General features: G+C 39.7%; 2 protein-coding genes across 2 annotated transcripts in view; both read right to left on the bottom strand.

The window, feature by feature from the left end:
* Positions 1-186, bottom strand: part of tulp3 (TUB like protein 3) — an 80,634-nt gene extending 80,448 nt beyond the window's left edge. The window contains exon 1 of the mRNA XM_088646897.1: positions 48-186. Coding sequence (XP_088503023.1) covers positions 48-67 — 20 coding nt within the window. The 5' untranslated portion in view covers positions 68-186. The remainder of the gene's footprint in view (positions 1-47) is intronic.
* A 7,628-nt stretch (positions 187-7,814) lies between these two features.
* On the bottom strand, positions 7,815-15,213 carry rhno1 (RAD9-HUS1-RAD1 interacting nuclear orphan 1). Its single transcript, XM_088646887.1, has 3 exons — positions 15,073-15,213; positions 14,276-14,470; positions 7,815-11,642 (listed from the first exon to the last, which is right to left on the bottom strand). Exons 2-3 carry the CDS (start codon positions 14,447-14,449, stop codon positions 10,938-10,940), a joined length of 879 nt encoding a protein of 292 aa, XP_088503013.1. The 5' UTR covers positions 14,450-14,470; positions 15,073-15,213; the 3' UTR covers positions 7,815-10,937.
* Between the last annotated feature and the right edge of the window lie 16 nt (positions 15,214-15,229).

The following is a 15,229-nucleotide window of genomic DNA, read 5'->3' as shown; positions in this document are numbered from 1 at the left end:
GGGAATTTAAAAGGCTTTAAAATAACGTTTCGAGTTTGTTTGCTTACCTGATGCTGTAATAACTCATGTTTATCCTCCGTTGCTATGGATGCCCCAGCTGTTGGCCTCCCTGTGTCTGTGAGTTCCTTTAACACCAAAGGAAAAAGACTCCTCCAGCCTTAGCAACCGCACAGGCCTGTAAAATTCCTCCTTATTGGCCGCGTGTTGGTTGTAGCGCAGTTGGGATTGGCTACGGCCACCGCGTGGCTTTATTTGGAGGCAAAACAGCGCGGTGACGCGTGTGAGGTGGCAAACACTTTTAAGAAGACCAAACAACTATTTTCCATCCTGATCCCTTTTAACAAGAAGAAACCTCTCTATCCCGATAGACATGAATTATTTCACAATTATATTTACTTTATTATATAATATGCCACTCCTTTCTTGTGTCTAGAAATCTGTAATCTGAGTTTAAGTTTATATTGCTTACATACAGTATAAAGGTACACAATTACCTTACCTTCAGCATTTATTGCAAAGCATGACTATCAAGTCCAACACGTATTCTGCTAATTAAGGTCTTCACATAAAACCATGTTCAAATTATGGGCTATAGAGCCTTCTCTTGTGCTGCATTGCTTAGATTGAATAGATACTTTTTATAACTGTGCACTTAAAAAAAATAATTTAAATATATATATATTTACAATAGTTTTAAATGTATAAAACTTTTGGATGTATTTGATAAATGAACTGCATGGTTTTTTAACTTTTGCTACATGTTCTGTGTGCATGGTATTTCGTAGGACTTTGAGGGTTTTGAAAGCATTTATAAATGTACTGTTATTCCTTAAAATATAATCTATTAAAACACTCAGATATCTCTCTGGCTTTCACCCTGCTTTGGAATTTTCCCAATGTAGTGCTTCTTAGTTACGGACTCAGCTTGTTTACAGACTTGCGGCGATGCGGTAGCTCTGTAGCTAAAGATCTGTGCCTGTGGCTGGAAGGTTGCTGCTTTGAATCCAGTGGCTAGCAAAGGAATCCTACTCCGTTGGGCCCCTGAGCAAGGCCCTTAACCCCAACTGCTCCGAGGGAGCTGTACAATGGCTGACCCTGTGCTCTGACCCCAAGCTTCTCTCCCTGATTGTGTGTCTCATGGAGAGCAAGTTGGGGTATGTGAAAAGGCAAATTCCTCATACAAGAAAATGTATATGGCCAATAAAGTGATCTTATCTTTTAGATCTTAGCTTGGATTCCCTCTGTGATTTGCTACAGTGTCTTCCCAGGTTCAATACCTTGCAAGTATCGGAGAAAGTCTGCTTAGTTCAAAGCTGCTGCTTAGTTCCACCTTAAGCAGCGGACATGATGAACCATACATATATTGCTATATTCAAGATCCAGTTGTAACGTTTTTGTCACAACAATTTAGCAAGTTCTATGTACATCAATTGTTGGCAAAACATCCACAAAAAGCGTGGTAAAAGTGTCAGCGACCCAGAGACTGTCCTGGAAACATGCCCATACCGTGACATAAATAAAAACACAGATTGTTTAAAGACACCAGTTAACTCAGCCAGCATGTCTGAGGTCATGAGGTCTGAGGTCAGAAGGTCTGAGATAGGCATCAAACAGTAACTGCAACTGTATTGTTTATGAAACACTCACAAGTGTGTTAGATTTCATATCTTTAGAATATCATATTGGTGATAATAAATCTAGATAAATTCCATGGGTGCATGATGCAGCACGAGCAGAAAGTGCCAGTGATATAGCACAGCCCCCAGTGTTGAAGCCCAGTGTTGCATGGACCAGGCAGTCTGGCTGCAGGAGTCCACTGGGAAGGTGACAGGATGCTACAAGCAAGCTTTAGCAGGATCTCCCTAGTGCTCATGTTCCTGGACAAGCTCGGCTCTTACCAGCTCTTCTCATTTCCAGCTTACTCTCAGCCTTTTACCTACTGTGAGGTTCTCCTCTATTCCTGATACAGTATATCACCTCACCCTCCTTGAGACAACAGCTACAGAAATTTACTCTGTAAAACAGTGTCACAAACACAGACTGAAATCCGTGTCAGATCTTGTAGTAGACCCTATGCGATGCGGTAAGAGCTGGAGAAAACAGGAGGCGTGGTAAAAGGGAACACACAGGGGTTTAATAGTGCACAAAATAGTGACAATCCGTGAGATAGTGAACGGGGAAGACAAAGAACGGCATCCAAATCCAAATGGGTCCAAAGGCAGGTCAGGGCACAGTCTGAGAGTCCATCAGCGAGAAATCCATCCTGGGACGTGACAAGGTTAAAATCCCCGGGAGGGGCGAACACACGGAGAGACAAAACATGGAGGTCCAAGGGTGACGGTACGAGATCCTCCAGACCCCGGGCTCACGAGGCGCGCCTCGCGACATCCTTACCCTAATGATGAGCCCCGAGGACTGGAGGAGCTAGTCTTTAAATAATTAACCTAAAAAGGTGCACCTGGGGAGCTTAATCACAGGAACAATAACAGGAGTAGGGAGGGATGTCGGGCATGACAAACAGAATACAAGTAAAGATCAATCATTAAATTATAATAAATAAATGTAGATGTAAGATAAAATATTCAATACATTTTGCAATATATTATTATAATAAATAAATCACGGCATTAACTATATTTTAATTACCGCATTGGGAAACACAATCATACAATTTGTGCTATAATAATAATAATAATAATAATAATAATAATAATAATAATTGCTTACACTTATATAGCACTTTTCTGGACACTCCACTCAAAGCACTTTACAGGTAATGGGGACTCCCCTCCACCACCACCAATGTGCAGCATCCGCCTGGATGATGCAACCGCAGCCATAGTGCGCCAGAACGCTCACCACACATCAGCTATCAGTGGGGAGGAGAGCAGAGTAATGAAGCCAATTCATAGATGGGGATTATTAGGAGGCCATGATTGGTAAGGGCCAATTGGAAATTTGGCCAGGACACCGGGGTTACACCCCTACTCTTTTCGAGAAGCACCCTGGGATTTTTAATGACCACAGAGAGTCAGGACCTCGGTTTTACGTCTCATCAGAAGGACAGCGCCTGTTTACAGTATAGTGTCCCCGTCACTATACTGGGGCATTAGGACCCACATGGACCACAGGGTGAGCGCCCCCTGCTGGCCCCACTAACACCTCTTACAGCAGCAACCTTAGTTTTTCCCAGGAGGTCTCCTATCCAGGTACTGACCAGGCTCACACCTGCTTAGCTTCAGCTGCCAGTTGTGAGTTGCAGGGTGATATGGCTGCTGGCTCCTAGATCAGCAGCAGCAGCCTGGTAGAGATAGGGTGTTGGATGCATGTGGCATGCTTGCCCCTGCTATATTTGTAATTATTCCTGAATTCTTAACACTTACACTTAACCCTATTTAACCTTAATCTAATCCATTCCATTCACATTCCAATGCAAAAAATTAAAGCATATATTTTCATCAACATAATAATGCCTACCTCCATCCTCAACACTCCCTTCCCACCCTCAAGCTACTCATTGCATATCCTCTCAGTCATCCACTGCTCCATCCTTCTCCTTCCAACCCTTCTCTGATGTCTATTGACATCTCCTTACACTTAGGCCATAAGCATGCCACATGCATCCAAGACCCTATCTCTACCAGGCTGCTGCTGCTGATCTCCTCCCACCTCAGCATTTCCCTTCTCTAAGGTTGTTAAACTTTTTTTAGGGAATATATGCATGTATCACCGCCTCAGAAAACATCCTTCTCAGAATTATCATCCCATCTCCTTTCCCCCTTTCCACCTTTCTAAAATTCTTTACGTACCTCACTCAGTATTTGCTGCTTAAACTCCCACCAGTCTGACTTTTGCTCTCTACTGAAATTGCTTTTCTCTCCTTTCCCAAAGTCTTTGACTACATTATACTGCCTCCCTCTTATCTATTCTCATCACCTTTGGTCTCCTTTCTTCTGTCTTTGAGATTGTGAATCACATTACCCTTTCAACACTTGCTGACCTGACAATCTCTGTCACCTCTGACGCCTTGCTAATCCTATTTACCATCATGGTAAGATCCAGCCACGGTTCACTCTGTGTGTCTTATTCACTTTCCACTGGTGTCCCCCAAGGCCCTGTGTTGGATTTTCTGGTATTCTCTCTTTACATCTGCTCCCTAAGACCTCTGATCTCCTTCCATGGCTTTTTAAGCACCCTTTATGGAGAGGATGCTTCAATCTTCTTTCTTTTCCTCCCTCTGATCACCTTGTCTCTTCTTATATTAATGCCTTTCTTTCAGCCATCTTGTTCTGGGTGAACTCTCAAATCATCTCAAACTGAACCTTTCTACGTGAATTCTTACCCTTTCGTCTTTCGTTTCTGTTTATCTCTCCATCTGTTTCTTTTGATTCCACTCTCCCACTACTCCTCTCATGAGACCCTTTCTGTTACTCTTTCCTATTCCCATTAAATTTCTGGCTTGGCCTACTGCTGCTACTTATTTCTCAAGTTATTCCTGAAGGAAAAAAATCCTTTCTCACAACTTTTTCTATACAACTTCTGATTCAGGCCTCAGTACTCTCCTGCCTGGCGTACTGCAACTCTCTTTTAGATAACCAGCTGGCCAGCACTATCTGCCTTTTCCGACCCATTCAGAACTGTGCTTCTCACATGCTTGTGCCTCACCTATTTCCTCTCATGTCATGCCACTACTCCAGTATCTCCCTGTACCTGCACAATTCTTTATCAAAACACTCCTTGATAACCATTGTCTTCACCAGACTGTCACTTCTCATCTCTCTCTACACAGCCCCCTCGCCCAACATCTCTCTTCCTCCTTCAGACGGTGTGTTCCTGCTCTCCATCTCCCCACCTCCAGGTCCCATTCATTCCAGGCTCCACAGCGATGGAATGAACATTTAAATCAGAACTGCTCATTCCCGGACAGCTTTTAGCATCTCTTCCAAAATCATCTAATTGTGACGTTTCTCACATTGTCATGAGTTTTTATTACCATATGATACTGGACTTCACTCAACTCTGCTCCTTCGTTATTGCAGAGGATCTCAGATCTGTCCTGGGGAATGGCTGTGTCTATTGGTTTTTGCTCTATCCTAGTTGTTAATTGCAGATTAATTTCTATTTTACTCAAAAATTTTAGGTGCATCACTAACATTTCTTTCAGCTTTTAAAAAGTTTGATGAGGCGTACAATCGGTTTTTGGCCATTTTTCAAAATTCTCCTTATTGAGGTGTGTTGACAGAAATGTAACCAGTTAAAAAAAATTAACACTTATTGTGAGAGTGTCTGATATATTGTCATTCCAAGTTGTATCTATTCATCATAAATTGATTGCGTATTAATAACTATTCAGTCAGTAGTATGTAGTATTGTACTAGTAGTAGTAATTTCTTCAACAAGTTGAAGAGGGATTGTCATGAGTCACAATACACTATACAATAGCAGCCTGCTTACCTACCTAAACCTAGCAATTTAAAAGATGCTAGGACCCTTCTCCCCACACACTTTCTTGGATTCCCCAGAACCACCAGCATACCCAAAGACTAGCCCAAGACACTAAATCAAGTAATAGCCATTTTTATTCCTTAAGCAATTAGAATAAAGTAAAACTCCTCAATACAAAAGAACACAAGAAAAAAAGTATCCACAATGGACACACACAAAAAAAATGAATGCCCAGACAAAAGCACCCCAAAAAATCCAACAGCATTACTCTTCTGAATCAGTTCTGTCTGGTATCCTTATACCAGGGAGAAAAATACTGCACCCACACCTCCAGCTCCTCAGCATGCACTGACTATGGCTTTGAGCCCATAACTCTTGGACTTATGAGGGGTAGGAATGTCTGGCTGATCCTTGGCGGGGGTGTTGGGGAACGAGGGGCTGTGATGAGAATACATGAACAAGTGGGGGCTACTTGAAAAACTGACTGCATGCTAATGACCACCATTTCCCATTGGTCTTTACCAATCCTAATAATCCCCATGTATGAATTGGTTTCATCACTCTGTTCTCATCCGCATTGATAGCTGGTGTGTGGTGAGCATACTGGCGCACTAGGACTGCCATTGCATCATATGCACACTAGCAGCAATATCACCCTGAAACTGACGAATGACAACCCACCGAAGCTCAGCAGGTGTGAGCCTGGCCAGTACCTGGATGGGAATTGATTCCTGGGAAAAACTAAGGTTGTTGCTAGAAGACGTGTTAGTGGGGCCAGGAGGGGGTGCTCATCCTGCAGTCCATGTGGGTCCTCATGCCCAATTATAGTGACGGGGACACTATACTGCAAAAAGGCACTGACCTTTGGATGAGACGTAAAAATGGAGGCCCTGACTGTCAGTGGTCATCAAAAACCCCAGGGTGTTTCTGAATAAGAGTAGGGGTGTTCCCTGGTGTCCTGGCCAAATTACCCATTGTACCTTACTTAATTGTGACCTCCTAATAATCCCCATCTATGAATTGGTTTCATCACTTCTCCACACTGATAGCTGGTGTGTGGTGAGAGTACTGGCGCACTATGGCTGCCATCGCATCATCCAGGTGGGGGCAGGTGGTGGAGGGGAGTCCCCATTACCTGTAAAGTGCTTTGAGTGGAGTGTCAAGAAAAGTGCCATGTAAGTGTAAGAAATTATTACTATTTACCTAGGATATGTTTAAACCAAAGACTGAGGCCAGAAAAAAGTGTAAACAAACAGATCAATTGTATCAAGTTGCACTGTGACTAATGACTCAGTTTAAACAACATCCATCAGACACAGTGGTCCCCAAGGGTCAGGATTGAGAACTGTTTCACTGTAATCTATGATTCTGTATCTACATGTTTTTTTACCACTCAATGAACACTGTTTTCATTTGATCTGCACAGACATTGCATTTCTAACATGTTTGTTGCAGTGTTATTATTATTTTTCCTATTTTTGTATGTATTTGATTTTGATTTTGTTTGTATTTATTCCATAATTTAGTGTCTTGTACATCACCCTGGAGAAATACACCTGCTATGCAAATAAATAGAAAAAAGGTGGGAGAAACATGGTGACTGTAAATTCCGTTTTTAGCAAACTGGCTCCCTCTAGCTAGAAGTGGTGTGTATTTTGTTTTTCTAACTGTACAGCAAATACTCACAAAACAACCTGTTTATCAGCACAACAAAAATCACTGAAATAATTTCAATTCACCGTGGACACTGGTTCAGACCATTTTTTAAATTCATGGAACCTTCAGTTGAGCAAAAGGGCAAAAGTTAATTTCATCCTGATTTTTAGTTTGAGTACACACCATGAAAAACAGAGCTTTGTGATCCTTCTGGCTTTTAAGATTTTAAGCTGCAGGTGTCAGAAAAATGACTAAAGGGGTAAATGGCTAGTGGCATGCAAACATACAAGCAACATTACTTCATAATCCTTCATTGTTGGCTCTTCTTATCTTTATAAATCAGAAACATCACTGAGTGCTGGATTGTTCACTATCTAGAAGGGGACATGAGCTAGACCATCACGAGACTGATTCGTTTTAGTTGCTTTTTTTCTTGTAGTTCACTCATTTGGTGTATGTACAAGCATCTGTGGGATTGTGTTTAAATGTCTCTAAAACAGAATCTCCCCTAAAACCATTCAGTGCTTTCATGGTCTGTTGTTTGTCAACTCTCGTTTCCTTCATTCCATTGAGCTGTTGGTCCTTGTTCTTCAGTTCCTTTCCCACTCTCTTAAACTGTATCGCACAGGAGATTGGGGACACAACAAATACAAAAAGAAATACAAAGTGAAAGAGCAGGAAAACAAAGATGATACCGTCAAGCAATTCAGCACTTGGCCTCCTCTATGATTCAATTTATTGTACATGTTTTCTTGCTCAGCCAAGTGTTACTTTTCCAAGTTATCATAACAGCCTGTAATTATCTAAATGATACATTCATAAGACAAACAATTTTAAAAATATAAGAAAAAGCATAATAATTTAGAAAATGCAATTGAAAAAATAGTTTCTTTCTACATACAAATGATCGTGTGCTTCTTGTGATCATTATAAAAGACATAAAGCTAAATTACACAAATATGAAAATGAAATGAGCACATCTCCTGACTGGCAGACCACTACATAAGACATTGCTTTCAACAGTCATTCCCCTCCCACCCATTTGACTTTCAACATTGTACAAAAAATGATTTACAATGACATAAAATTTAGGCATCATTAAATTGCTAAGGTGATAAAACATACTTACTGAACAAAAACCTTAAAAAGCATGATCAATATTTTCAAGAAACAATCATTATTAGATTACAGTAAACAAAATGCAGTTCCTATTATAGATCATACTACAACACTGAAGGATTGTACAGCCTACAATATTTTTATTTTTTAAAATTAGCATTGATTTTACAAATGTATAAACTGGTAGTAACATTAATAGAATAGAAATAACATGGGGATTTACATTTAAATCAGTGACAAATTAATATTCATAAAGAAAGAGAAATTATGTTATTTTAGGGTTCAGTTGAAATTGATTATGGAATAACTGTGATACTACTCTTCACAGTGTAGTATTACACCAGGACATTACATCAGGGCAGCTCATTTTTAACTTAATCAATGTGCTGTTGATGTATAAGAGCAAATACTGAGGCATCAGTATTGATCAGCGTTGATGGTATTCTCTTCAAAGTTTAGCTAGTACTGAAAATATTTTTTTATTGGGCTCAAAAACTTATGTACTGCTCAGTGGGCATGCTCATAACTGATTTTGGGTGGGTAATAAAAGATGACAGCTACGCTATGCATTTAAGCAACTGTGTCTTTTGTAGAATTTGTAATCAAATACTGTATGCACTTTCATAAATATACTGGATTTGACTAGAAAGCTGCAATGTGGTGCAGAGTGATCATATATATAAGAAATTGTTCCATTGTTCAGCACTCAAAGTTTCCTCCAATTTACATAGAGAAATTATTGTACCCATTAGGATTGTCATATGTTTTACACATTTGCAACCTGACATGTTATTAGTTTAATCTACAGTAAGTCCTAATGAAAGATCTCAGCCCCTACTTTTTCCCTTAACTGAGCTAATGAAACTAGGAGTTCACCTTTCCACATCCCCTGCACTTATTTAACTCATAAATCATTTTGTTTCAAGAGACAACTGGTTACTATAAACCCTTGGATATTTAAAGACTGGTTTTGATTCAAGAAGGATATCATGACAAAATGATGAAATTTTCATAGATATCTAGAGAGAATCAAGCTCTATGTCTCTGGCTTTAAGCGCATCCAAGATTTTCTGGAGACCTTTGCACCATTTTGGAAAATATCTTGGACCCCCACCAAATAGTGCTGGGTACTTGTGAGAAGCAAGACCAGGACACAGCATGCATTTGGCAATGCTTTGAAATAATCACATCCCAGTCCCATTCGCTACTCATGCAGTAGTTATAGCTTTAACCTCCAGAAATCTATTTTCTCCCCTTTACAAATTCTTGATTGTGTTCATAGCACTTGCTGCCCTTCCCAGAGGCTCAACCTAATGTGATGACATTCCAGCAGGATGACGTACAGTATGTCCTCATGTAAGCGCAGGTCTGATGCAAGACTGGAATGTGATAGTTATGCCATGGATACCCTTTGCGCCAGACTTAAGCACCATCGAACATGTGTGGGAGGAGCTGGGACAATGGGTGGCATACAGAACCCGGAGCCTAATATACAGGCATGCTTGCCCAGGATTTACAAGAGATGTAAGAAAAAATTCCAAAAGACAGAATTTGCAACCCGGTGCAAAGCAGTTGCGGATACAAAACAGCAATAAATTACTTCCAGCAGTGGCCAGGCATACCCCTAGACTGTGACTTTCACAGCAGACCCCTCTTGATGGCAAATGTTAACCAGCATAATTAAATTCACCCATGTCATTTCTGTGGGATAAAATGTCAGTGCACCTGTTACAACAATTTGAATTTTCCTGTGTGAAACTTTTTGCTGTAGTTGTGATAACTTTCTTTTGATGCTGGATTTGGCCAGTGACTATAACAAGACAACTAAGGATGGGATTAAAAATTAATTATAAGTAATACAATATAATATCAGTTTATTATAGAAAAACTGCAAGCCTTTAGGAGAGGCTATTTGACTGAGCATTCAACAAAATTACTGTAATTAGCTATTGACTGCACTGGCTCTGTAGTTTGGTATTTACATAGCTACACAGTTCCAGCGTAGGGGAATATGCCAGCATTATGTTTTTCATTTTGCTTGAGAATCATGTACAGACAACTAATTTTTCAGGAAGGATGAATCAATACTGTTCCCAGTTTTTTTTTAATCTAAAACAAGAAACCTAATTCTTACATTTTAATGTAGTCATCTGGGAAATTTTTCTATAAATCATTTCAATAGGTACAACAAAGTTAGTAACAACATTCTAAATATTTTGATGTCCATTGTGCTCCTCAGTCCACTATGCAACATTCAACCACTTCATGAAGCATTCTTTAGTCTTAGACATGGGCACCATTACTTCTCTTCCATTATAGAGGCAGAGTTTCAGACACACCTTGCAGATGTAACGTGGTAATTCCACAGACAAAGAGACACTCACAAAGGTTTGCAAGGGTCTTTCCATTGTCATGCTTGTGAAACATTTATTACAGGCAAAAAAAGAGAAAACATTGTTTTCACATCATTCATTATTTTAACCTAGATATTTTCAACTCCTGACTTCAAGGGGCACCATCCGACAGGTTATTTGGAATCTCCTTAAGAACCAAATTTGCAGATTAGTTGCAATGTTCCACTTTAGCCTTGATTAGTCATATTTCATTTTTTTTCCTGTCTGAGAAGGACTTTAAAAATCCTGGGTATCAGGACCTGACCTGAATTAGAAAACTCGTTAATCAACTGAAGCACGGCCCCTTCTACCTCTCCCTCCCAACTAACTGCTCACTAACGCCTCCTTGCTGGTCAGCTTGCCCTGGTCTTGCAGGAATCTCATAATCCCTTTCCTCTTCCTCCAGGTCACCTTCACCCCATAATCTTGCTCTGGGGTGTCCTTCACCAGAGTTTCTGCTTGGGACTCTGTGTCTGTTGGGGTTGGGGCAAAAAAGATGAGCCGCCCTGCAAGGTCAATGGCAAAGTTTTGAGATTCACAGCTCCTCCTGCCCCCACTGTCTGCTCCCGGGGTATGAAGGGAAGGTGGGGTGGAGGCACTCTCCATGTCAGAGTCTCTACAAGCTCGAGGTGTCCCCTCAAGGTCATGGTTTTCTCTTTCCATCTCAGGCACTGGGGTCCTCCGAACCTCACAAACATCACTGCCGAGTTTGCGTGGGTTCTTTTGAACCCCATTCAGAGATTCAAACCCTCTATTTACTTCTAAAGCCTCGTTTTTCTCAGGAAGGCCAGTCTGGCAAGAGCCCTTTCCTGCGGAGACTGCAAGCAAAGGCTGCTGGGGTTGGCAGGGTGCCTCAAAACTGCACTCAAAAGTTAATGAGGGGAACTTGCAGACGCTGGTTTTCTTGGCCCGCACCAGTGAGCTCCTCCCCAGCACAGTCCTCTGGTGCGTGAAGCTGCCCGACTGCTGTCTTTTCCTCCGCCGCGCCGGGAAGTGCAACTGCATGTTGGTGTCAAACTGAGAAGTCACCTGCCAGTGCAGACGAAAAGACAACAGATGTGTAACATCAGCGGCATCTCGCTCGTGTAAAGAATGCTGACGCTGAAAGTGGAAAACAACTTTATGCTTCGAATACACTTTTTATTTAGCATTCATGGTGGTAGAGCAATTATTCCCCCCTTCTCCGGGGTCATTCCATGACAAATCACTTTTAACTCAGATTAAAAAAAAAAAAAGCTATCTATGGTGTTTATGTTAATATTGGAAAAGATCACGATTTAAAATTGGATGTGCAGCTAGACTGGATCACCAGTTCTGACATTTCAAAGAGTAAGATTAAGAATCTGTGCACACAAACATTCCTATTCAGGAATATACAGAAAGTACCACATTGATGGCATTAAAATCATGATGTCTAACCATGAAAGAAAATCCCCCCCCCCATCTTAAAGACAACTCAGAAAAAAGGAAGAATAAAGCTTAAGATGTTCTCTAAACAATTCATTTCAGTTTTGATCTTCAAGATAATGAAATATTTGTTCTTCTACAAATATCTTTTATGGAATTTGATGTTTGACCATAACTATTCTAGGGTAGTCCACTCCCAATATTTAATAATTTAGCAAAAGTCTTTGTGAATTGTGAACCATTAATTAAGCATACCAGATAATACTTTGGTTCCTGGATGTTGTCAAATTGCTCTGAATTTCAAACTATTATCAATCAAGCAGAAACTGACTTCCTGTATTTGCACCTCTGCCTGATTAAGTCAGTGTTTTTTAGCATACAAGTGTACAAGATACCATGAAATAAATCAGCCAGAAGTGCCAATACTGTGAATTTGAATTTCACAAAGCTGTTGTGCATGACTCTCCTACCAGCAACACTGGTTTAATATTCCACTGTACTGCACCTAATACAGTGAATAATCAAGAACTTTGTCTCACCTTTCTCAAATTACCCCACACAGAAAATAATGGTCCTCCTGCAATGTCATTACTTTGGATCACAAGCTTTGGTTCAATTAAAAACACTTCCAATAGATTCAGATAAACAGCTATGGGCTAATCGACTCTCTGTGCTATCTTGACAGTTTCTGAGTAAGACCATTCATGCCCAGTGTACTATAGCACCAATTACTGCTATAGACTAGCAGATGTGAAGGCAAATGAATCTGCTGTTTTTCTCACTAAACTAATTTTCACCTCTGTGGGATGTCAGCCTGGTGTCACTGACAAGAGAGTTGTGTATACTGGGATCCTTCTGACCAGCTGCACTGGTAAATTCAGATTTCAGACTTCATACCAATCTTATGAACACTTTATAGAAAAGACAAGGATTGTGAACCCCTGCCATTAGTGTACTCTGATTCTTATTCCAGTCGCACCTCAAACACTTCACCTAACCGAGTTCTTAATTAAATTAATAATTTGCTCAATTAGACCTCTTTCAACTGTTTGTGACAATTCTGATCTTGAGATCTGTAAACATTTAAGAGAACAATAAATCAGCTTAAATCAGTAAGTTATCAAACCAACAAAGAATTCAATTAAGTCCTTGGGAAATCAGTTTAAACACAAGACACTCCTGTGTCAAAGGACCAGGATGAATAGCCCTTCTTAAGGCCAAAAGTATTTTACTAACAACATCATCCAATTGGTAATGGTTTCATTAATAGCTGTGAAAACTGCATTTGAATTTTGTGCTGTTACGGAAGAGTACGATACAGTGCTCTCCAAATGTATTGGGACAGGAATATAAAAACTATTTTTGCTTTACAGTAAAACAATTAGCATTTGTAATCATGAAATGAATATGAATTATAGGTGCAATATAATATTTAAGTGTGTTTTAGTTTTGGGTAATTACATGCATACTTATTTATTATATTAGATGAAAACATACTCCATGTTCAACCTAGGGATTTCAATTGACCCTAAATACTGGAACACATTCGCTTAGGTAAATTTCAGTATAAAAGTCCGTATTTGGCTGCATATCCACCTGAGCCCACAACTGCATGAAGCTTGTGAGCCACTGAGCTCACCAACCTCTTTAATCATCTGAGATCTTTTACATAGCTTTCACAGCAAATATTTTGAATTGTTAGCCGTTTTTGGAGTGTTCACTTGTACATGTTTTGTGCAGTATGTTAAATCATGCTCAGTTGAATTTAAATCTCATTCCTTGTCTTCTCTCCCGATGAACTCCTTAGTTACACTATCGATATATTTTGGGTCATTATCATCCTGCACAGTGAAGCCTTGCGCAGTACAGTATTTGTTCTACATATGCTGTAAAAAATGCTTCTGCACACTTCAGAATTCATTCTACTGCTGCCATAGTTGCAATTTACGATTGACTGTAAAAAACAAGTAACAAATTTGACTTTACTTTGCCAATACTTTTGGGGACACTGTATATAAAATCCATTTATTAAAATAATGTTTTAAGAACAAGCATTGTAATAGTTTAATCGGAATTAAAGTTCAGATGAATTAGCCGCTACCAAACAAACATGCTAAAGGGTCTTAGGTCTTTTGTTCACAAAGTACCTTTGGGATGTTATAATAAAGAATTGTTAACAATATACAGATCAACATTCTTAACAATTTGTAATAAAACAAATCAGTCAATACATCATTCACGTATGGTTTCATTACCCATTGCTCGCTGGTTGTGTTCTGTTCGCATGGCTGAGCTACAACTCGTAATGGGTTCACAGCCGATTTCATAGGAGTCCCGTATTGGTGTTTGGCTCCATCTATTGGACGTTCCTGGAACAGCAGCGGAGGCTTCTTCAATTGGGTGAAGCTGTTCTTCCCTTTACGGGGCATCAGAAGCCAGCCATGATCGCCCTTTGCATTAAAGAATGGATGATTATATTCATTATTTATTAAAAAATGGTGTAAATACCAATTAATACAACTTGAAGTAAAATAGGCTGATTAAGGGATTATTATAAAATTTAAAAAATATTTTGTAAAAGAAAGCGCAAAATGTACTCCCTTTAAATGACAAAAGGACTTATGACTTTCAAAATATACAATAGTTAGGCTATAAACACAAAAATGTTTAGATTTGTGGGCATTCTTCAGTAGGCAGGTAATTTGATTTTAGTAAAACATGGCAATAAGATTAAAGTAAATAGAGAAACGCCCGAGCACTCTGGACAATAAAGTACTAATCACTAATGATGTGTGTGCAGATCTCGATTTTCAAAGTCACTTAATTTCAGTAATATTATACTGGAAATAAGGAGACAGTAGGTATTGATGCCAGATGACTATGTAATATAGTGAACATAATTGACAGTCACTCCACTTCCAGTTTCGGAATATAAAAACTACTAAACTCGCATCATTTTAGTGTTCGTGAAAGCTTGATACCGAATTAAACTAAAATACAATATTTGATAACCTTAGTCTGACACACATAGAACTAAAGGCTGAATACTCACGGCTCTATTGTCCAAAAAAGTATTCGCATGTATCAAACGATATCCACATTTCCGTTTCTAATTTTTCTTGTTTGATGTCCCTGTCTTGTGTGGCACAGTCCAAAGTGAAACCTGCCAGTCGCGCTGATTGGTCCGCTAAGGAATCGCGAATCGGCTT

This window comes from Lepisosteus platostomus, chromosome 9, assembly GCF_059453375.1.
Source record: "Lepisosteus platostomus isolate fLepPlt1 chromosome 9, fLepPlt1.hap1, whole genome shotgun sequence".
In the NCBI taxonomy this organism is placed as follows: Eukaryota; Metazoa; Chordata; class Actinopteri; order Semionotiformes; family Lepisosteidae; genus Lepisosteus; species Lepisosteus platostomus.
This window is presented reverse-complemented; position numbering and strand designations above follow the sequence as displayed.

Coding starts and splice junctions, on each gene's coding strand:
- rhno1 (XM_088646887.1), bottom strand. CDS start 14,449: ATGCCCCGTAAAGGGAAGAACAGCTTCACCCAATTGAAGAAGCCTCCG. Junction 11,643..14,275: donor ACACAACCAGCGAGCAATGG/GTAATGAAACCA, acceptor CTGCACTGGCAG/GTGACTTCTCAGTTTGACAC.